Source organism: Lepidochelys olivacea (assembly GCF_965140295.1).
Source record: "Lepidochelys olivacea isolate rLepOli2 genome assembly, chromosome: 6".
Lineage (NCBI taxonomy): Eukaryota > Metazoa > Chordata > Testudines > Cheloniidae > Lepidochelys > Lepidochelys olivacea.
The window spans coordinates 31,823,198-31,846,070 of NC_140416.1; the positions used below are offsets into that span (position 1 = coordinate 31,823,198).

The 22,873-nt window shown below is 41.8% G+C and overlaps 1 protein-coding gene across 1 annotated transcript; it reads right to left on the minus strand.

The window, feature by feature from the left end:
* Window positions 1–4,771: 4,771 nt before the first annotated feature.
* LYVE1 (lymphatic vessel endothelial hyaluronan receptor 1) lies at window positions 4,772–21,374 on the minus strand. The gene is made up of 6 exons (XM_084631095.1): window positions 21,018–21,374; window positions 14,602–14,764; window positions 14,360–14,499; window positions 7,971–8,252; window positions 6,628–6,706; window positions 4,772–5,906 (listed from the first exon to the last, which is right to left on the minus strand). Exons 1-6 carry the CDS (start codon window positions 21,112–21,114, stop codon window positions 5,720–5,722), a joined length of 948 nt encoding a protein of 315 aa, XP_084487221.1. The 5' UTR covers window positions 21,115–21,374; the 3' UTR covers window positions 4,772–5,719.
* Between the last annotated feature and the right edge of the window lie 1,499 nt (window positions 21,375–22,873).

Consider the following 22,873-nt stretch of genomic DNA (forward strand, 5'->3'; position numbering starts at 1 on the left):
GCAGGTGTCCTAACATGAATACCCATGTAGTCTGAATATATACATAATTCATGCATTGTTATTGGAAGGATACACTTCGAAGTTTGTGATCTTATGTGGGTGGTGTAGCCTTATTCATAAATGTCCTGTGTTGCTTTATAAATATTTATATTTGAGATATCCCATTTATAAGATATTGATAGATCATTTTGTAAGATGAACATCATTTTATTAAAATTGCATGTAAAACATGTATCTTACATTTTTGGTAAATCTTGTCAGATAACAGAGACTTTTAAAGATACAGTAGAACCTCAAAGTTATGAACACCTCGGGAATGGAGGTTGTTCGTAACTCTGAAATATTTGTAACTCTAAACAAAACATTATGGTTGTTCTTTGAAAAGTTTACAGCTGAACAGTGCCTCTTTCTCTTTGTTCTTTTAGTAGTTTACATTTAACAATACTGTACTGTATTTGGTTTTTTCTCTGACTCTGATGCTGCCTGATTGTGTACTTCTGGTTCCAGATGAGGTGTGTGGTTGACTGGTCAGTTCATAACTCTGAGGTTCTACTGCATGATTTTAACACTTACACTTTGATTTCACGACACTTGCATAACAGCTTATGATTGGGTGATGGAATTATGACATCATTGGTGATAACACAGCCAGTTTAGACAGTAGATTTTTGTTAACTTTCAGACTGCAATCCTAGGACCTGATCCTGCAAATGCTTACTCATCGCAGTAATTCCACTGAAGTTATTAGTTCTGTTTTCCTGAGTAATTGTTACTCACATTAATAAAAGCTTTCAGGATCAGGCAAATGCCTCCAAAACTAGGTGGGCTTCTTCTTACTAGACAGGCAACTATAGCTAATGTAGCATATATAATTACATAATATATTTGATATATAATATTATTTATAAACTGTTCCCTCCCTTCTCCCACATGGGCTAGATTGTGATTTCTTCACTGATGTTGAATATCATCTTATACTGAGTAGTCTTGTTGAAGCAAATGGAGTAAGGTACTACTCAATGTAAGGCTGTCACATTCTGGTCCTTGGGGAAAAATGTGACAGCCTTACATTAAGTAGTACCTTACTCCATTTGCTGTAGGGCTGTGCAATATGTAGGGCTGTGCAATAATTTTACAATAAATAAATTATATAAATATTACAACTACTGTAATGTTTTTGTTAAGCAAATATTTTAAAGAAAAAATTACATACAGCTCAGTAAATGTATTTAGTTTTGAGTTCATCTCGTGGTAATTACTTTGGAGTAACTACTATTTGTGATATGAAGTTATATCCTTATAGGAACTCTTGGATTTTTTCTCACACTTGTTTCAGTAGTAATTTCTCACAAATAGAAAGAGTAAGAAAGTAAAAGAATAAAAAATGTTTAAAAAGTGGAGACAGCAATATATAGTTTATATTAGATTTTTTTCCTGGTGAAATCATTTGTTGAGGGTTTGGTTGCTGAGATTAGTTCACATCCTGAGCGTAATGCTCATTTCCCCTGTTTGCTTTGTAGTGGAAAAACCTATCTGAATTCATTTAAACAATGACCAAGAACATTTGCACATTCTACTATATTTTACATCACTATCATGCTAGTCTGTTATGGCACTTGCTGATTAATGTTTCTATCACTGTTGTCATTGCAGAGCTAGTATCTCACTGCATGGAGAGCAATGAGCCAGATGCTCCTGTTCTATGTGGCCACTTTGTTTCACAATGCTGGCATAATCTGTAAAACCATTTGCGGTCATTGCAGCTCCATTAAAATCAGCTCTTTAGCTGTTCTAATAAACCCCAGGGGGAAACTGCCATGCACAGAGCAAAAGTAGAATTAGGGGAATGCCAGGTGTTTTAAACCATCTTTGCACCTGTCCCTTTGATTCATGCTGTGTGTGTTTTGGCTGCATATGAGAAATCAGGCCTCACATTTCTTAGATGTATTTTATATGATGAACAAAGAAGATCTTTTGTTATTTGACTCCTGATAGTCACCCCAATATCCATGTGTGCAGAGGACTCTGCCCCCAACTCAGTGTATTGTTCTCTCTTACCTGGACCCTGTGGGGGCTCTCCAGAATCTGTTCATGGAGAGGGCTGGGCTGAGATGAGGAGGATGCGCGTTGTCCCTCCCCACCTCCACCAGAAAGGTGACATAGCCAGTCCCACCCTGTCAGTAGAGGTCAGTGCTTTTGCAGAGATGGAGAACATAGGACATATGTAACCTTTGGCTGCAAAATGCTTTATTTTAATGTTACTCTTTGTTGTTAATTATGTATTCCTAGCCTCTAGGCCTGATGGCTAAAATATACTACAGGCAGGTACCAGGTACTCTGTAATAACACATTTGCAGAATTTGGCTTTTTGCCCAACTGCTGCAGCCCCATGTTTGACATTTTGTTGTCTCTGCCCCTGCCTCCATTCCCCCAGTGCCAAGCTACAGCTGCCTTTTTCTGTGCTGCTTTCACCACAACGGGGAGCGTTTTACATAATTAGCACATTTGCCTGCCCTGCTGTCCATAAAAAGGGGCGCTACAAAGCAGGTTCCGAGAGCTTCTGGCTGTCAGGACCACCCTTACCTGTCTTTAAGGTATGTACCAAAAGGTGGAAATGGGGCAGCCAAGGATGAGTCTATGAGCATCATGGGCACCAGGAAGAATTCCATCCTGCCTGGGATGCAAAGTGTGGTGTGGTGTTCCAAATGGGACTGCAGATGGAGGGTTGTGGCAACTGGAGGGGCCAAGCCATTGAGCTACAGTCTCTGGCTTGAGCTCCATCCTGTCCAGGCTGTGAAGTATACAGGTCTGGATTAAGAAAGGTTGCCACCTCAGGTAGAAAAAAAAAACAGGCCAGGCCATCAAAGTAAGCTCGCAGGCAGTGTGTACTGAGCACTCAGATTTTCTGGGACAGCTGCCACAAAAAAGGGACAATCCTGGGAAAACTTGAACCGGTGGCAACCCTAGGGTTAAGGCAATCTAGGGCTCTATGAACAAGATGACACAGGGCCTCCTGTGGCTTCCCCCCCTGCAGCCCTGCCCCTGCATCATATCCTCACTGCCCATATGATGTGCTGGTGTTAAGGCCCTGCCTTCCCTTACAAAGAGGCAGGGACAGTGGCATGGGGTTCCCCTCAGTACTTAATCCAGGAGCCAAGCTGTATCTGCTTGGGTGAGTCAGGTTGTTTGCACTATTTTGTTCCTGCCACACACATTGCCCTCTGCTGAGGTGGTGGTGGTGGACTTCCCAGATCAGTGGGTTTTGGAGTTAACACCTCCTGGAGATGAATGGGGCATGCCACCTCTCTCAGATCTATTTCTTCAAACTCTCCACAGACTCAGGCCGATATTGCTTTATTAATTAGTTACACTTGGGTCACACCGTCAGTTTTCTTCACAACCATGAGGGCTAGAAACATAATGTTCTTAAAATGAAAGTGGAGAGTCTGACGTACTCACATGACCCCAGAAATTGAGGGCATGATACTAAGATTCAGGAATGTATTCTGAAAAAATTAACAACCTAATTAGCACACTCAGACTTGACTGTTCCCTGCTGCAAAATAAAGAGTACCTGCCACAGAATTTGGTTCTTTTTCACAGAGAACTCGTTCCCCTTAAAATCATGGAATAAGTCATCACCCACGTTGGAATCAGGAATAAATGTAATTACAAACGTGGGTGAAATTCATGCTTGGGCCAAGAGCCAGCATAAAACCTATGTGCCAGTTAAACTTGAATGGCTTAAGTGGAATTTAAGTGGTGCATAGCCCTTGTGCTGGCACCTGTACGTGGGCAGATTTCACCTATGAGTAAATAATGATAGTATTGCTTTAAAAGCTTCTATAACTGTCTACATGCTTATCTAAGCACATTTAGCTACAAAGTAAGTGAGCTCAGGAAGATGGTGAGCCTGCCCAGAGTCTCACATGACATGGGCCTGAACTTCCTAAGTGACTTTGACTCCCCAACGGTGCTTGTGCTCGCTCAGCACCTCACAGGATAAAGCCCCCTGTGATGAACACAAATTAAATCCTTCAGAAATGAAGAGGATATCCTGAATGGCAGCAGTGTTTTTAGGCATTACCACTCCCTTACCGAACTAAGTCAATCATATCCTGTGGCTTTCAAAGAGAGGTGTTCTCACGTCTTTTATTTTAACAGTTTCCATCTTGGCCAACCCACTGGGGATTGAACTGGGGGACATCAAAAGCTGAAAGCATGCTCTAAAGCTGTAACAGACTCATCTTTTTTGGCTTGGGCACAAAGGGAGACACTTGACACTCACTAGTGGGTTACATTAGCTCATATTTTAAATGCTGCTCTCTTTTAAAAGTTAATTTCATAACCTATCTTTCATTCTGCTAACAACCTGGAATACCAGGAGGACTCGTGTTATTTCCTTTCAGACAACGAGATGCTTATTTGGGTACTGGTTAGAGCAACTCTGTGCTAAAATGGCTGCCATAGCAGAAGATATTTTGCAATATGTCTTTCAAACTAATCTGCCTACTGAAGGGCATTTTTAACAGCAAATGTTATCCAAAATCTTTGTTAATAGAGATATGTAGTACATTTGGTATTTAGACTGCAAATTCATGTTTAGATTATGCAACTATTATGAAATTAACATAACACCAGCCATGTGTTTCTGTCTCTTTTCAAAGTATAGTATTGAAGCAATGTGTACTGTTTGGATTTTCCTGGGAGGTAGTTTTCATGAGACTAATAAATAAAACAGATGTAACAAATATATATATCTACTGAACTTTATTTTCTTATTAAATGCTGTAAACTTCCCATGACACTGGGTATCCTTTTCTTTTGAAAACACATTGAAATAGACATTAGAGACCTTTATGATACAGATTGTGATACAGTTTTAAAGGTGTTTTTTCTGTCAGTTATCTGAAGAAGAATGATGCAGTCTTGAGTTTAATAAATAAAATTGTAAATTATGATACAGTGATATACCCAAGAAAATACTTCATTGTTGATTACATTATACTCAGTATAAATATCTTACTTATCTTTATAGTAAATCTAAAAGTACCCTTGTTTGGGAACTTACAGGCTAAGGGGCTGATCCTGCAACCCTTACCTGAGTAATCCCCACTCATGCCAGCAGTCCTTTTGAACTCAGTGGGACTACTTGCCTGAATACGAATTGTCTGAATGAGTAAGGGTTGCACGATCAGGTATTAATTGTGGATGCTATTACATTAGCAGACAACCTCCAGGATAGAAAGAAACATAAATTTTATTTTAGATGTGTTGATCTGAATTTTATGCAAACAATTATACACTGTATCTCAATCAACAAGGCATTCTTAGACTTAGTTACTTCTTGTTAAGATGGAAAATGTTGAGTTGTGAGACGATTGTTTGTTTTTTTAATATTAATATGAATAAGATACCATGTTTCTGCAAAAGAACATTTTATACCAAAGAGGAAGTGTAATTAATAATCATAGAATGCTGATTGTACAAACATTTGAACTAAGGAATATGCATTCACCTTGCCAGTATTTACAGTAATATAATACCCTAGCTCTTATGTAGTGCTTTTTCTATCAGTAGATGTCAAAGCACTTTACAAAGAAAGGTAGGTATCATTATCCCCTTTTTAAGATGGGGAAACTGAAACAATTTATAAATGTTTTGCTAATTCTGAATTCTTCATTTTAAATCTGTCAAACTTGCTGTTATATTTATCCTTTCAAACTTCTGCTTCTACACATTTTACTGTGGCCTCAGGCTTGGTTTGAGGCTCTTCTGCCTTTTTCCCATTATTCTTTGGTTCCTTCTCAGGAGCACTGTCACTTGAGTTAGCTTCTTTGATGACTTTGGCTTCAATCCTTTCTTTTTGGGGCTCCTTGTTTGAAAATGGGAAGGTTTTCTTGTATCTTTAAATAGAAATATTAAAACAAATTAGAACAGAAACACTACCAGGTAGCGTACATATTATGAGCTCTGAATAATCACTGAATAGATGAAATACAAAGTATCTAGAATTATCAACTGATCCTGCAGGCCATATTCAAGCAGAACTCCCACTAAAGCCATGGGGATGCTGAATTGGTCTCCCTTAAGTGGTCACATGGTTTTTAGACTTAGTTCTTAAATATTTTTAAATCAGACAACATATATCAGAAGTAGCAATACATAATGATGAAACTAGATGGAATGTAATTTCAGACATATGCAGCTTTTAGACTGGATTTAACAATCCATTGGCTTGAATGTCTGTCTGCATCACTTTGTAAGCTTTACAAATGTTGATCTTTCGGAACACAACCATAATTCAAGAATAAGAACTCTTCTATCAGGACTGGGATGGTAGAAAGGTACAAGAAGGAAAACATACTAACACTACAGCAGATACTTAAATGCAGACAGATGAGCTGACATGCAGAAATCACACACCTGGCACATGATTAATTGATTAAGCTCCTTCCTATGACAAGCCATCAGCTACAACAACAATAAAGTTTATCTGCAGAGCTACAGATATGCACATTTCACTCTTCTTTGTCATATGTTTTAATTAAATTTGTACTGTATACAAATATGAATATTCATCAGCTGTAATCTAAGAGTAAGTACATTATGAAAGAAAGAACTTACTTTCTGATATAGCAGACTGCAAGAACAGCCGATGCTATAAAGAAGATGAGTGCCAGCACAAGGAGTGCAATGGGTACACCTAAAGATAAAAGGATATCGATAATTGAAGTGTTTATCTTGATTTTTAAAAAATATTCTTAGTTCTTAAATCAGCCTTTCTGAAAATTCATGTGCCTAAGGTCAGATTCTGCTAAAGGCAGCCTTGAGTAAGTGAGCCCAACCCCCATGGAAATCTCTAGTTCAAATTCACAATGAGCTAAACAGTGGCGTCAATTACACTCATTTTGCACACCAGCTAAGGGGAAGTTACACTACTTTACCATTTACACCCAGTGCTTCTTCCATTAAAGTCAATGGTAGTTTTGCCATTGAGTTCAAGGGGAACAACTTCAGGCCTGTTTTGATATTTAGACTATCATTTTTGTCACTGTTGAATATGAATTATATCAAAATAATCTTTACTGTCTATTAAAGCAGGGGAATTTAGAGAAATACATCACTACAATGATTTTGTTCAGGTATATGGCATGTTGTCTTGTTCTTTAGGAAAACATCCTATGTAAATTGTATGTGATTGCATTCAAAATATAGTCAGTCAAAGGAAAGCTTTTTTAAAAACCCTTCAGTTAAGGATTGTCATCAGGATTATTAAACAGGAGACAAGAGGTGAGCTGATGTTCTTTCCAGGCAGATAATGAATACTGGATGAAAATTTCAGAGTCATTACCCATGGAAACACATTTATTGTAAAACTGAAGGGCTAGGGTTTGCCAAAGATTTATATCCAGACTGCTCTGTTAGCTATTGTAATCTACACAGTTGCATGCATGCATATATTATTCTACACCATATTTTCCAAGTAGTACAGTAAAAGTTGAGGATCAGAAAGATATAGTGATTATTGGCATGTCAGAAAATGATACAGTTTTGCTTTTTTTGTTTAACATGAGGTTTTGTGTGGGTGTTTTGATTGCTTTATCCTGGCAGGTGAGAGAACCAATTAGGTTTTTCACTTGTACCAAGCATGTAGCGTGTGTTGGCAAAATTCCCATTGACTTCCTCAGAAGTAGGAACAGAACTTATGTGGTAAAATTCCACTGATTCCTATTAAAAAGCTAAGTGAGGTTATATTTAATCCTCCACAAATATACCAATTAATTTTCAAAAGAAAGGAGTTTCCTTTGTGTTACTAGTTTTGGCTTTGCAATTCCTTACATTCTTATTCTGCCCTCATACACTCATGCATAACAATCCTTGATTTTGGTTGTAGCTGTGCACATGTCCCCACTCTAAAACACTATTTAATAACTAGGGTACATATAAAAGAGACATATAGCCTTTACCTCCAAATACAACGCTATCATTTGTAAAGGCAGCTCGGTTTCCATTAGGCACTGCCATCTCCTCTTCACTTTCCCAAGTAGTCTGTACTGTTGGTAAAATGGTTTCTGTTACGCATTTTATGCGAAAGGTCTTCTGACGTATTCGGGGTTTTGGTGACTCAGGAGCAGTAGGTATCTCTGTGATGCCCTGAGATGAAGCTGTTGAAGATGAGTTTATTTCTGGATCTGTTGCAGGTAACAGGGTTGTATCTGTTTCTGGTATGCATGAATCAATCCAGATATCTGCAAAGGGGGAAAGGAAGTATAATGAGTTGCACTGGGCGCTATTGCAAAATTTTGCACATACCTAAGGCAAACCACACATTGATCTATGGTGGATATTTTCAGAAGTTTTTCTGAGGGTATGCAGTGAGGTAATCAGATGACCACTCCTCATACCTATTGATACTAGAGCGACAAGGTCGGTGAATAATAGCTTTTATTGGACCAATTTCTGTTGGTGAGAGAGAGGAGCTTTCAAAGCTTACACAGAGCTCTTCTTCAGGTCTCTGTGTAAGCTTGAAAGCTCCTCTCTCTCACCAACAGAAGTTGGTCCCATAAATATATTGTCTTGTCTCTCTAATATCTTGGGACCAACACAACTCTGGATACAACTATTGATACTGTTTATTATTATGTATTTATTCAGAGAGGCTTAGATTTAGCATGTCTAATTTTAAGTATAAGAGTAATTCCAGATTACTCACCTCCTTAAAGTTAGGCACATGCTTAAGTACCTTTCTGAACAGGGACCAAAGCCCACAAGTGTGACAAAATTCCTTTTACAATGGCATACAAAAGACAAGATCCTTGCCAGAAAGAGCTTACAATATAATTTCCTGTGTGACACATGACAAGGAAACAAAACAAAATGGAGGGAAGAACTGAGTAAGAACACAGGTTACATTGTCATGTGGTTACCCAGCATTCTGAGGTTAATTTACATCATTACAAGTGGTGCTATGAGCCCTGCCTATTATTATGGTTATCCAACACTTCCCAGTATAAGCCCCCGATTTCACCTGCTTATAACTTTGCCAAACTGTAACCATTTGGACTGAAATTTTATATGCCTGACGTCTGCCTCAGACTGATTTTTTTTCCAGCCAAAGAAATTTAGGGCTTTCCAAGAAGAAGATTAGGGAAAAATATGTTATTTTGTTCATGTCAAAACATTCAGGCAACCTTTTCTTTGAGAGGTTTTAGTGTCCACATACTTTGGATCAGGGACTTGAAGTTTGGCAGTGGGGTTATATTTGTGTCAGGAATGTGTTTTTCTGTCCCAAAGAAAATCCATGCAAATTTGGCCAAGCTATAAACCTTTGAAATCTGCAGTTTGCACATGGTCCCAATAGGGTTGCCAGGTGTCCATTTTTTGACCAAAACGCCTGGTCAAAAAGGGAGCCCAGTGCCTCCAGTCAATACTGCTGACCAGGCTGCTAAAAGTCCAGTTGGCAGCACAACAGGGCTAAGGCAGGCTCCCTACCTGCCCTGGTTCCGTGCAGCTGCTGGAAGCAGCGGCATGTCCCCTCTCCAGCTCCTATGCGTAGGGGCAGACAGGAGGCTCCGCATGCTGTCTCCACCTCACGTGCTGGTTCTGCAGTTCCCATTGGCTGGGAACCACAGCCAATGGGAGCTGTAGGGGCGGTGCTTGTGGACTGGGCAGTGTGCAGAGCCACCTGCCTGCACTTCTGCATAGGACTGGAGACAGAACATGCCGCTGCTTCTGGGAGCTGCTTGAAGTAAGTGCCACCCGGAGCCTGCACCCCCTCCTGCACCCCAACCCCCTCCCACATCCCTGATCCTCCTCCCACCCTCCAAACCCCTCAATCCCAGCTCAGAGCCCCCTCCTGCACCCAGAACTCCTCATCCCCAGCCCCACACCAGAGCTTGCACCCACAGCCAGAGCCCTCATCCCCTCAACCCCCCCACCCCACCCCAAGCCCTGCCCTGATTCTCCTCCTGCCCTGTGAACCCCTCAGTCCTAGCCTGGAGCACCATCCTACACCCCAAAACCCTCATCCCCAGCCCCATCCCAGAGTCTGTACCCCCCAGCCAGAGCCCTCACACACCCTGCACCCCAGCCCCAGCCCAGAGCCCCCTCACTCACTCCGAACCCCTTTGTCCCAGCCTAAAGCCCTCTCCTGCACCCCAAATCCCTCATCCCTGGCACCACCCCAGAGCTTGCATCCTCAGCCGGAGCTCTCACCCTCTCCCACATCCCAACCCACTTCCCCAGCCTGGAGCCCCCACCTGCACCCTGAACTCCTAATTTCTGGCCCCACCCCGGAGCTCTCACCCACGCCAGCACCACAACTCCCTGAGCCAGCCCAGTGAAAATGAGCGAGTGAGTGAGGGTGGGGAGAGTGAGTGACAGAGGGAGGGGGATGGAGTGAATGGGGGCGGGTCCTTGGAGCAGTGGCGGGGCCTCGGAGGAGGGATGTGGTAGGGGTGGGGCAAGGGTGTTTGGTTTTGTGCAAGTAAAATGTTGGCAACCCTATATCCTAATGTGGGTTATATAAGGACCTGATCTGCAGGGACAGCCAGTAATTTAGACAAATTGCATAAATGATGCCTGTAAAAAAAGTGCATCTTTAAAATTATAAATGGAAAACTGGAATTCTGGGTAAGGCTGGAGTGAAAATGTGACTCTAAGGAGGAATTGGTCATTGGTTCTTGCTGGTACTCTTACATAATCTGAAAACTATAACGTTATCTACATGTTAACCAGCTGAATATGTTATAGAAATAATGGGCGGAAATGACTTATGTACAGTTCTTAATATGAGTCCCAGGTGGGACGTCTGATGACGCATTTTCATTCACAAAGTAAGAGGATAGATGACACAGAGTTGTTCTTTTTTCACTATGGCCTTTAAGTGACTCTGCACACTGCAGCTGGAAGGTCAAAATGCAGCAAAATGAGCTCTTGCCAAATACTTTTGTTGTAAGAGCTCTAGCAAGAGGCAATTTGGCCATTAAAATAAATGGTGATTCTTCAGTCCCTATATTAAATAAAAATCGCTTCCTAATAGCATTCAACAGGCTTAATTTGCTCTATTAAATAATATGACAACAATGTAAAATAGTGACAATTCTCTGTATTTAAACCTGCAAAAGTAAGGAATTCCGGGTTAAGATTGCCACTTTGTCTTTACACAGCTCATCTTATTATTCATAGGTGTAGTACAATCCAAAATACTACACAGATAAAAAAAGCCACATTGTAAAAGAACAGTTCAAGCATACACGGACATGATACAGCACATACAAAAGCAGTGACGTCAAAAAAGCATAGCTGTTTAAACAAGATACTATCTGAGCTAACCTCCCACATAGTTCATAAACCCACACATGAGAGTTCTGAACTGTGGAGAAGGATCAAGTTTACCCCAATCATGTCTTTTTTAACTGGACTATATAAATGGCTAATCCATTTCTGACACTGCTGTTCCTACGGATATGTCCAAGGGGTACCTCCATCCTGGATTTTTCTCACATCACTCCCACTCCAACACGGCTACTCATGAAGATCATTAACAAATTCCTTCTGGCCATGTCTAATAGCCTTCTCTCTAACGGCCTCACCCTCAATCTTTCTGCCCCTCTGACATGAATGATCTCTCAGTCCATTGTAATCGCCTCTCCTTCCTATGTTGCCATGACTTGCTACTCTCCTGGCTTTCCCCTTGCTTTCCAGCCACTCTTACAGCATCTCTTTCACATGTCTGGCCACTTTCCTTCACTGAAACCCTTCAGAGTTTCATACATAGTCCTCTGGTCTTCTCTCTTTACACATTGTGAAGGATGTGGGGCTGGTCTGTAATAATTTATGAATACTGTGTATGATCTGGTTACTGGGGTAGTTACTGTATTGGGTTAGTGGAATGTCTACTGCATTAATATATTGATTTAATGTAATAGCAGGGCTGTTAAGACACTAGCAGGAAGGGAGCACAATGTCTTTAGATAAGTAACCTCTCAGTAAACATGGTGGATGTCATTAAGAAACAATGCCGAGGTATTATGTTTAAAAGAGGCTACATTATTTGCTCCAGCCCAAGGTTACACTCTGTTTTGCCCAGGCTGGGAATGGACAGATCCAAAGGACTTGAAATGGTTAAAAAGTGAATTGTTGGGAGACGGGGAGCCAGTTGTTCAGGGCTGTTCCTAAAGAACAGGGTGACATGGACACCGGCCCAGCTGAGGGAGTATGAAGCAATTTAGCTTTCCAAAGATTCCAGGGGGATGGTAAGCCTTCCATAAGAGAGCTAGGCATATAGACTGTTTATTGTGTTAAAATCCTTTTTCTCTTTTGCTTTGCTGTGTTTCTATGGTTAAGATTAAACATTATTTTGTTTTAAGATAGTCAGCTAGTCACTATATTCACTATTGGCCACAAGCTCCCAAAGGGAAGAATTGCTGGGGCCAAACCAAGGAAGGGAAGAATTGTGGGACTCCACCTCAGGAGAGGTAAGGACATCAGGCCTAACACTTGAAGCGTGAACTCAGAGAGACCAAGGAAGGGGGTCAGAGATGCAGGAGACCTGTAACCGTGACACTCATATTCTCCCATAACCTCAATGACCACTTCTACAGTGATGGCACCCACATTTCTCACTCTACTCCTGAACTCCCTTCTTTTGCCCAGTCTCAACATGTCTATCTCATTCGATTTCTCTTGCTGGATGCACTGTCACCATCTCATGTTCAACAAGTCAGAACAAACCTTATCTCTTTCCTCCTTATCCTTCTCTTTTACCTATCTTCTCTACTACTGTTGACAATATTATCATTCTTTCTATTACTTAAGCCAACAATCCCTAGGCCATGTTTAACTCCACTCCCTCTTTCTCTCCTAAGATTCAGGCTCTAGCTAATCCTGATGTCTTTTTCACTGTAACAACTCCAAAATTGTGGGTGGCATGGGTATCGAAGGCTGGGGGAAGGCTAAGTCTCCCCAAACAACCTTGCATGGTCCCGCCCCTCTGCCCCCAGGCCACTTCCTGCTTCCTGGCGCTGTGCTGCGGGGGGCTCTTCCCCCCGCCAGGCTGGGGCTGGGGCTAAGGGGGCCAGCCTGCACTCTGGGACTTGAGGGGGACGGAGACTGCGCCACCCAACCACCCGGTGCTTCAGGGCTGGGGAAGGGGGGCTGTGCCATCTACCCACCCACCCGGCGCTCTGAGGCTGGGAGAGGGGAGCTGTGCCCCCCGCCCAGCATACTGGGGAGGGGGGGCATGTCCCCTGCCCAACTGCCCGGCGCTCCAGGGCTGGGAGGGTCCCAGGACTGGGGAAGGTGGTGGCGGCCGTGCTGGGGGGTGTTTGGGCTCCAGCAGGAGGGGTGGGGCCTTGGGCAGAAGCAGCAGACCGGGCCAGGGGCTAGCCTCCCTGAGACCGGGATTCACCCATTGCCCATCTCCAAAATCCATCGTTCCATCTCCCCACAGCAACCGAGATATTACTCCATTTCCTAGTTGCTCTCCACTCTCTCATCTCCCTCATTCTAGGCCATTAAAAATGCTTCCATCAAAATCACTTGCCTTTATTGCTGTTTTTTCCACATTCCACTATTTCTTGGATCTAAAAAAGTTCAAACTTCTTCAGTTTACATTCTAGGCTCTCCAGAATTTCTCTCTACCCTCTGTCCTATCTTCAGTAGACACGTAGAGCAATCAATCGTTGTTTTCTTTATAACAGCCTTTAATATATTTGAAGACTTATAAGTTCCCCTCCCATCTTTTCCTTTAGCTTGGGTGGAGTCACTAATGTGACGATCTAATTTCTCTCCTTGTTACAGGACAGTATGAAGTAAAATACAAGGCTGTATAAATGGAGATTCTGGGAATACGTGACAAAGATGGCTTTGGAGTTTACTAGCTTGTATGGACTTTAGCCAGAATAAATGTATTTTAACTTAGGTATTTTTAGATTTAATTTAGTTTGTTGGGCCATTTTTTATTTTTGCAGTAAAATAATATATATCACGAAAGAACATTGCTGTTACTGAAGGAGTGTAAGCTAGCTGTGCGTTTGAAACATTTTCACTGGCACAAGCATGACTGAGCATACCTAAGGGCTTCACATAGCTGACTCCACATAACTGAATATAATGAAGACAGCCTTATTCAAGAGCTTTAATAACAGCATAATTTTATTAATTTAGGTGAACTAAATGGAACGTCTGTCCATCTAGCATCCTGCATTTAGCAATAGCTCTTTGTTTTCCCCCTGGAGGGGAAAGATGCAATCCGCCATCTAAGATTAGGAAAAAAGCACAAACAACAATTTTTCTATGAAGATTTGAAATAGTAAAACTAAATGTAACGACTCTAGGTCTCATGCCTACTTACCTGAAGAATTGAAGCAGAAACCATGATACTTGCGGTGGAGAGGGACTTTCCAATCTGCTACTCCAGTTTTGTTCTGACCACATTTTGGATTTGGGATAACCCGAGAAATGACAAGCCATTTATCTGCCACCCATCCAAAGCTAGAATAAAAAGTATCAGACCCTTTAATGTTGGATGCATTCGCAAGCATATTGTTGTATGTAAGGAAATGGACCTGCTAAAAGCTTATAGACTTCACGTACCTGCATGTTTCAAAGCCATGATTCCGGGCCTTCTCAACCTGGGTTTTGCTTGCCAGCTGTAACCCCAGCTGTCTACATGCACTTTCTGCTTCTGAGAAATTCAGTTTGTTTGGATGAGAAATTAGGGTTATGCCTGCGGTCCTGCACTCCTGAATGGTGAGATCTGTAAATTAAACATAAATATTCAAAGTTATTACCTTAGAATTTATTCTTTTAAGTAAGTATCTGTGTGTGTAGTGGTGCATATTGTTGTTCACTTTTTCAAGTTTTATGGGTATTAGGGCATTAACTCTCCAGTGGAAGGTAACTCCTCTCATGTAGCCTTTTATAAGAAAATAATCGGTTTTGTTCACCCCAACAGTCTAATAGTTCAGAGAGTGAGGAGGACTCGTCACCGTGGCTAGACTATGAAAATGTATATTTAAAAAAATTAATCATAGATGGCAACTTTGAGCCTGTGCATGGGGGCAGTCATCTTGCTAAAGAGGATGTCATTTGTGACATGTGCATGACAGCCTGATGGGTGGGCTGGAAACCAGTTTTCCCACCCAATTAATAATATCTTAAAATAATAAAACTTGTGCTTACGATAAAACACGACTGACTTCAGCATAGTGAGCTTCACACAGTGACAGGGTTACAAGGCCTGCCATGGATGTCAAACATGGTTGGAAGCATGCGGAGTTTACCCACGAAAAGATGTTAGAGGGATTTTGTAATTTTTAATTATGTCACCTCCTCCCTGCTGAGCTGTAACTTTTTAGGCCATTGGGGAACTCAGATGCATTTTTTTAAATGATATCAAAGGTAACAAGCTTCAAGCATGGGCCAAATTAAGTTACTTATTATGTTTTACCAGAGGTGCTGGAACAATGTGGATAGTGGGGGTGCTGAGAGCAAGTGAATCAAACTGTAAACCCTGTATATAATGGAAACCACTTTCAAGCCAGGGGGTGCGCCAGCACCCCCCGCACCCCTAGTTCAAGCACCTATGTCTTTTACACACGTTGGGCTAGAGCCCCAGTTGTGCTGGGGCGGTGCTTGGTACAGCTGAGGGGGATGGGCAAAGGTGGCTTTACCCCCACCTTTTTGTGCTCCTCCTGGGGGGGCCAGCTAGCTGCTTCAAATTTCACCATGTTGCAACAGCCCCCAATGGGCAGACAACAATTGCTGGAGCACAGTGGCATTTTGGCCACACCCACTACATCAAGAACTGGGAAGGGTGACCTAAGGCTGGTTAGATCAGCCTTACACTAAATGGGGATTCTCCTGTGCTGGCTTTAGAGCCCAAAGCAACTTTAAGGGGACAGAGAGGGAGGGGGGCAGGATTTGGCTCTTTATCTCTATGTAACATTCCACCAGGGCCATAAGAAACAAAAAACTCCATTTTTTTAGGTATAGTAGCAGCCAAGCTAAATAAACAAGGAACAATACACTGTAGAACAAACAAGGAACATTGTAGAGACCAAACAGAATGAATATACAGTGGCAACAAAAAAACAATAAATAAACAATAACTGCTTCTCAGATATTCCCTTTGGACTGTACTAGCCACCGCCATGCATACATTTATGGATTAGCCATAAAAATCATGCAATAACCAGGTTGTCCATACAGCCTTGGGGGTGGAGGAGGGGGGCGATGGGGAAATGAGGTATCCATGGGAATATTTTCCTCTCTGTCTGTGCTAGATGCGGTGCTTTGCAGAGAGGAACTAAGAAATATTGTAGTCCTTGGAGCATGATGCCAGCCAAGAGCACTGCTCAGCAGGGGTGAGAGTGGTGCCACTGGGCGGGGGGGAAGGTGTGCCTGGGTACCATAGTGCTCAGCTCAGACAATGAGAGTGATCGGATTGCGAAGAGAACATAAATTTACCTTATCATTTCTTCTTGGTGGTCAATATATCCTCCATTTGGTCCGACTCCTCCTACTTCAGTCAGCGCCTCCAGACCTAACCCACACTATTCTAGACTGTTCCGTCTCCCCTTTTCCCTCCCAGTCAGACCCAGCCGTCTCCTGCTGGGCCTCTCCATGCCCCAGCTGCAGCAATGCAGATCCCACGCTCCTCTCTGCTTCTTAGACCTAATCCATCCTCTCCTTTCCTGTCTCCAGGGCCTGCTCCACACTTTCCTTCCTTTCATACTATTTACACATGATCCCTTCCCACCCTTTCTATGTTCAGGCAGTCTCTCCTGCCCTTACCCTCCTCTGTCCCCAGTCCAGTCCATGGATTTCCTCAGCATCTATTAAAATTTGGCCAAGTGGACCTTTTAAAGTGATGATGGAAGTTTATTAATGACCAGCCATATTAATGACCAGCCTTAATTTTCTAATCCTCACAAGGACATTGAGAAATACAATGCCGCTTTTCAGACTGAGTTGAGCTGCTGATTGAATGGAACTTCCTCACACTTGACAAGTTGGCTGGATACTTGAAAATGCCTGACTGATGCATAATATACTCAACAAAAGAAATATTTTCATATGAGAAAAGCAGTCAACTAGATGTTCACCCGATGAATGGGAAGAAGGAAGATTCAGTATCAGAAAATGAGGGCTCAGTCGGTAGGAAGGAAAAGAAAGCAGAGTGAATTGCAGATAGAGTGCAATTTTTTAACCTGAAAAATACAAAAGAAGATAAAATGCAATGTGTACCTGAAATTAGCATTTTTGAAACAACATGGAGAAGTAAAAAGCACCTTTTTGGACAGTTATCAGCTTTAGTGTAAACTACAACTAGTTTTACAACATCAGAAAAAGATTAGAAGCAAACAGCAACCACCCAATCATCCTACACTTTTCATGACTTCCTAAATCGTCTCTCTGAGTCCTGTGATGAAGCACACTGAATTTGTGTTGGAGGCAGATTATTCCTTAAGAAATGTATTATCCTTTGACTCCACAAGCTGTTCTTAGCTAGCCTCTGAGCTCTTCTGTACTTGGCTGGTCTAACAGCAAAAGGATATCTTCATCTTGAATCATATGTTGTGCATTTGCAGGAGAAATCTACTTCATTAGAAGAACAGTGGAATTGATTGATTAGGAGAAAAATAAATCTGAGAATAAGGCAAAGCTGGTGGGTGCAGAATAGAATGAAGGACTTGAGCTGTTGTAAAGTGAGGGAGACACTTCTGCTTTCATGTGATCTAGTCTCTTTGCTGTCCATGAGGTGCTGGGTGGGTTGCTCTGTCTGCTGGCAGCAGCGAGAGACATTCTTAGGCTGCTATGGTGAGAAGGATCTTTGCCTGCTGGGATTTTCAAGGGAGGCTAAGACTATGAGGTACCCAAATCTCATTGAATTTCAACAGGAGTTGGGCATCTAATTTCTTTAGGTGCCTTTGAAAATCCCAGCCATAATTTGTTGCATAGAACCCTTCAGTAGATAAGAAAAATAAATCAGTTTGACATCGAAATCTGGTTGTTTACATAGGTAGAAAGAAAATGTCCTCTTTGCAAAGTGTGACTAAATTCACTTACAGACTGACAAGCTCATCCCTGCTGTGCTACAGCAACCTGCATGATAATAGCTACTGAGGACATAAATGAGCAGGTCATCTTAGGCTGATTTTGAAGATGGGGGCTGAATTAGAGGATGTCTGAGTTTCATTTGACCCATGACAGAAAGATTGCAGCTGGCCCTCAAGGCCTTTGGAAATTACACAAGCTAGAATTTTAACTAGCTGTTAAAGGTGTGCTCCTAAAAGGATAGGTATGTGGTATCTATGACTAATACAGTGAGTTACGTAACAAGAAAAAAGAAAAGGAGGACTTGTGGCACCTTAGAGACTAACCAATTTATTAGAGCATAAGCTTTCGTGAGCTACAGCTCACTTCATCAGATGCATCTGATGCATCTGATGAAGTGAGCTGTAGCTCACGAAAGCTTATGCTCTAATAAATTGTTTAGTCTCTAAGGTGCCACAAGTCCTCCTTTTCTTTTTGCGAATACAGACTAACACGGCTGTTACTCTGAAACCTGTCATTACGTAACAAGGTTCATTTAGCTCAAGTGTAGCTTTCTCTGTATGGCACATTCACTAGTGCTTTCTCCCATCTTCCCTAGCTCTGACTTATGGGTTAAGAGTTGTGTTGATCAAAAAAGATTTTGGTGCTTTTCGAAAAATGCATCCTAAGTGACTTAGAAGCCTACACCCCATTTTCAAAAGTAACACAGGTACTTAAAAGCCTACATTTCACTGACAGTCAATTTTGAAAATAGAATTTAAGCACTTTTGAAAATGGTACCCTTATACTTTCCTTTCCCTTGTTAAAGATATGTCTCATTTATAACTGATTCTGCTGTCCTCCAACTTACACATCGTGAGGGGAAATAGTCTTGCACTCGTTCTTGGAAATAACAAGTTTAAGCCTCTCTTTTATTTGATGCTGCAGTACAGCAGTGTTTCATATCTTCCTTAGAATTAGGCTTTGGAGCTTCTGCATTGCAGCTCCTCCAGAGAGGCCTTTCTGACAGCTGCCATGTGAGTTGGTGGCAGTCAGACTCTTATTCCACTAACAAATTTTCTCTGTGCATTTTTGTGTGTGTGTGCTGGAGCCACACAGGAAGTGAAAACGTCTGCTGGTGTTCTGAACCAGCAATTCTGTTTCTTTGGTGGAAAGCGGGTCCTTCCTCTATCGACAGTATGAAAAAGCCTGTAATTGATTGATCAACATCATGACACTGTGTAGTATGACCAGCAGCATAAAATGTGGCATTGGCAGTAATTCACAAAGCTGTGGAGAAGAAACTGAAGCAGGGGCTATTGCTTCCTATGAAATAAATTACAATGCTGACTCTCCCTTCTCACAGTTTGTCGGTCTCCCAACAGTCTTCCCCAATCACTGTCCAAAGATAAGGGAGTTGCTTGCTGACAAATGTGTATGTATAGTCATTTGCTTGTATACGATATTCCCATCTTCTCCTTCCATCATTTTGTCTTTTAAATTTTGAGCCCACTGGAGCCGGGATTGACTTATTTGTGGCACACATTCCCACTCCACAAGGGGTTCTCAGACTTTTTTGCACCGCAACCCCCTGCTGACACCAAAATTACTACACAACCTCAGAAGGGGGGGCCGATGCCTGAGCCCACTCGAGTCCCACTGCCCCGGGTGGGAAGGCCAAAGCCCAGGCCCCACCATTCTGGATGGGGGGGGCCAAAGCTGAAGCCATGGAGGCCAAAGCTGAGTCCGCTGCCAAGGGCTGAAGCCCTCGGGCTTTGGCTTTGGCCCCAGACTGTGGGGCTTGGGCTTCAGCCCTGGGCCCCAGCAAGTCTGAGTCAGCCCTGGCGACCCCATTAAAATGGGGTTACGACCCACTTAGGGGTCCCAACGCACAGTTTGAGAACCACTGCACTACACAATCCACCAACAACTAATCAGCAATCTCAGTTTTCTTGGCGCGTTTACTCCCCTCCTCCTTGAACTGCTCTCTCACCTCTAATGGCAGTCCTGCCAAGGCGGGGCATCAGGTCATATTGGTGGAGGGGATATGCCTCCTGTTCACTATGTTGTACTTGTTTGCTAGCTGAAGAGCAGACTTCAGCTTTCATGGCTTGCAAACCAAGTCCCCAAGTACTTTCTTAGAAGAAGCATTAACCACATAAAAATTAAACAAAAATGTTTCATAAGAAAATTATATGACTATATGTTAATGGAATTATGATGCAACCATTTTGCAATTGAGAGCTATTTAAGGTAGATGCTCCTTTATTAATTCCTGAAATACACTGTCTTTCAAAAGTGGGAACTCCCAAGTGTTTGGGTTATTTTTTCCTTCCAATAGTAACCAGAGGCAGACTTCATTACCTATAAGCTATACTTCAAGAATCATGCCTATGTCCCTGAGAACTTTGTGGCAGACTCATATTCACTGTTACAATATTTCAAAATCAAAACTAACAGTTTACACTTAAAATAACATTTTTCTAAGGCACCCAATGACCCATTTCATGCACATCCTGCGATTAGATAACCGCTCAAAAGGTTTTGCTGTAGCAGCTTCCAAAAACATTGACATCTGGCCAGATTTTCACTTATTACTACAAATATCATCAAAAACACATTTGAACATTATTAAAAATGAATCAAATAATTGGACATAAATATTCAGTGAAAGATATTCACAAGCAAGAATGTTACTGAAAATATTCTCTTTTGCACTTATTTCTGAGAAATCTGTGGTTTCATATGCCTACAAATGATAGGTTACTTTAAAATATATACACCTACAGAGTTATACATACTCACAGATGTAATTATACACCTGCATATTTTATTTGCAAACACACTGATTTAGCAAATATCTTTTCTGGAAAAAAAGAAAGAGAAAGATGTAAATTGGTTTTCTATCTTGAACATATTTTTGGACATTGGGAAAAAAGTTGCACACACTGAAAAATTGTAAGAAAACATACCTTTCACATTGAAAGAGCCTTGAGCTAGGAATTTCATAATCCAGATTGAGAACAAAACCCGGGTAACTCCAGAATAAGTTCCCATTATCATTAGCATCAGTAACAAATGAAAAAACGCAGGGTGGGTTGTTTCCTACGTTAAAGACAATGGTGTATTGCCAGTCCCTCGGTTGTGGGCTTTGAGGTGACTTTCCTGATCGCTACTTAGATGCCACTGTACTGATTCACTGAAAGAATATCAGCAAATATTTGTTGCTCAGCTAAAAAGGCATCTACTGGTCAAGGGCAGTAGCTGGAAATACATGACGTCCCCAGAACATTTCACAGCTGCCTGTCTGGAAAATTCAGCTAATGCTGACTCAGAAAACGTACAGCTGAGGAAGAGAGATAATGCAGTGTTAGTCTGTCAGTCTTATAAACAGTTTGCAAAATATTTTTCTCTTGCTGTTCCTTTTGTAATTGTTCCTGTTTAACTGAGTGTCAGCTCATCACTCATGTAGTGCATTCATTTGTTAATCAACATGTCTAAGCTTTAGTATAGAGTACTGGCAATCAGCATTCCTGGGTTACGGTCCCAGCTGTGCTATAGACTTTATATGTGACTCTTGGGCAAGTAACTTAACCTTTCCATGCCTAACATTTCCAATGTATAAAATGGGTATAATAATGCAAAGGTTGATTGAGGCTTAGTGAAGCAAGGCATAGATTTGAGGATGGCCTACCTTGGGCGGGGAATAAGAGAAATGTCTCTGGGCATTTTCCCTGGATTGTTTCACCAAGGCTGGTGGGGGAAGTTGAACATGTTACTGAATTAAACTTTTGGCTCCCAAATGAAAATCCCCAATAAACCACCTGGCTCATGGAATGAAGGGGTCCTGCTGCCAAACCTTGGAGAACTTGAGAGTCACAGCAGACATAAGCCTTCTTGCAGGGCCTTCCTGTGCTGAATCTAGATCCCTGGCATTACCATGACATTTTTATGCCCCTTCATGTTTTGGCCACCATTCCAGAGGACATGCTTCCATGCTGATGACACTTGTTTAAGAGTTAATTAAATTTGGGACTGAACTCCTTGGGGGAAAATTGTATGTCCTCGGCTTCTGCCATATACTTCATGTTATAGCAGTCTCGAAGGATGACCCAGCATGTTGTTCATTTAAAGAACACTTTCACAGCAGACAAACTGCAAAGAAGGTACTGATGTGAGATTTCTAAAGATAGCCACAGCACTCGACCCAAAGTTTAAGAATCTGAAATGCCTTCCAGAGTCCGAGAGGGATGAGGTGTGGCGCATGCTGTCAGAAGTCTTAAAAGAGCAACACTCCGATGCAGAAACTACAGAACCTGAACCACCAAAAAAAAAAAAGAGAAAAATTAACCTTCTGTTGATGGCATCTGACTCAGATGATGAAAATGAATGTGTGTCGGCCTGCATTGCTTTGGATTTTTATCGAGCAGAACCTGTCATTAGCCTGGAAGCATGTCCTCTGGAATGGTGGCCGTAGCATGAAGGGGCATATGAATGTTTAGTATATCTGGCACGTAAATACCTTGCACTGCTGGCTACAACAGTGCCATGTGAACTGCTGGTCTCATTTTCAGCTGACGTAAATAAGAAGCGGGCATCATTATCTCCAGTAAATGTAAACAAAACTTGTTTCTCTTAGTGATTGGTTGAAAAAGAAGTTGGACTGAGTGGACTTGTAGGCTCTAACTTTTTACATTGTTCTGTTTTTGAGTGCAGTTATGTAACAAAAAATTCTACATTTGTAAATTGCACATTCACAATAAAGGGATTGCACTACAGAACTTGTATGAGGTGAACTGAAAAATACTATTTCTTTTGTTTTTACAGT

Bases quoted from the DNA above. Each gene is read 5' to 3' on its own strand.
- LYVE1 (XM_084631095.1), bottom strand. From the start codon at position 21,114: ATGCTAATGATAATGGGAACTTATTCTGGAGTTACCCGGGTTTTGTTC. The intron at 8,253-14,359 runs GTAAGTAGGCAT...CCCCCTTTGCAG, and splicing joins TTTCTGCTTCAATTCTTCAG to ATATCTGGATTGATTCATGC. The intron at 6,707-7,970 runs GTAAAGGCTATA...TTTTATCTTTAG, and splicing joins TGATAGCGTTGTATTTGGAG to GTGTACCCATTGCACTCCTT.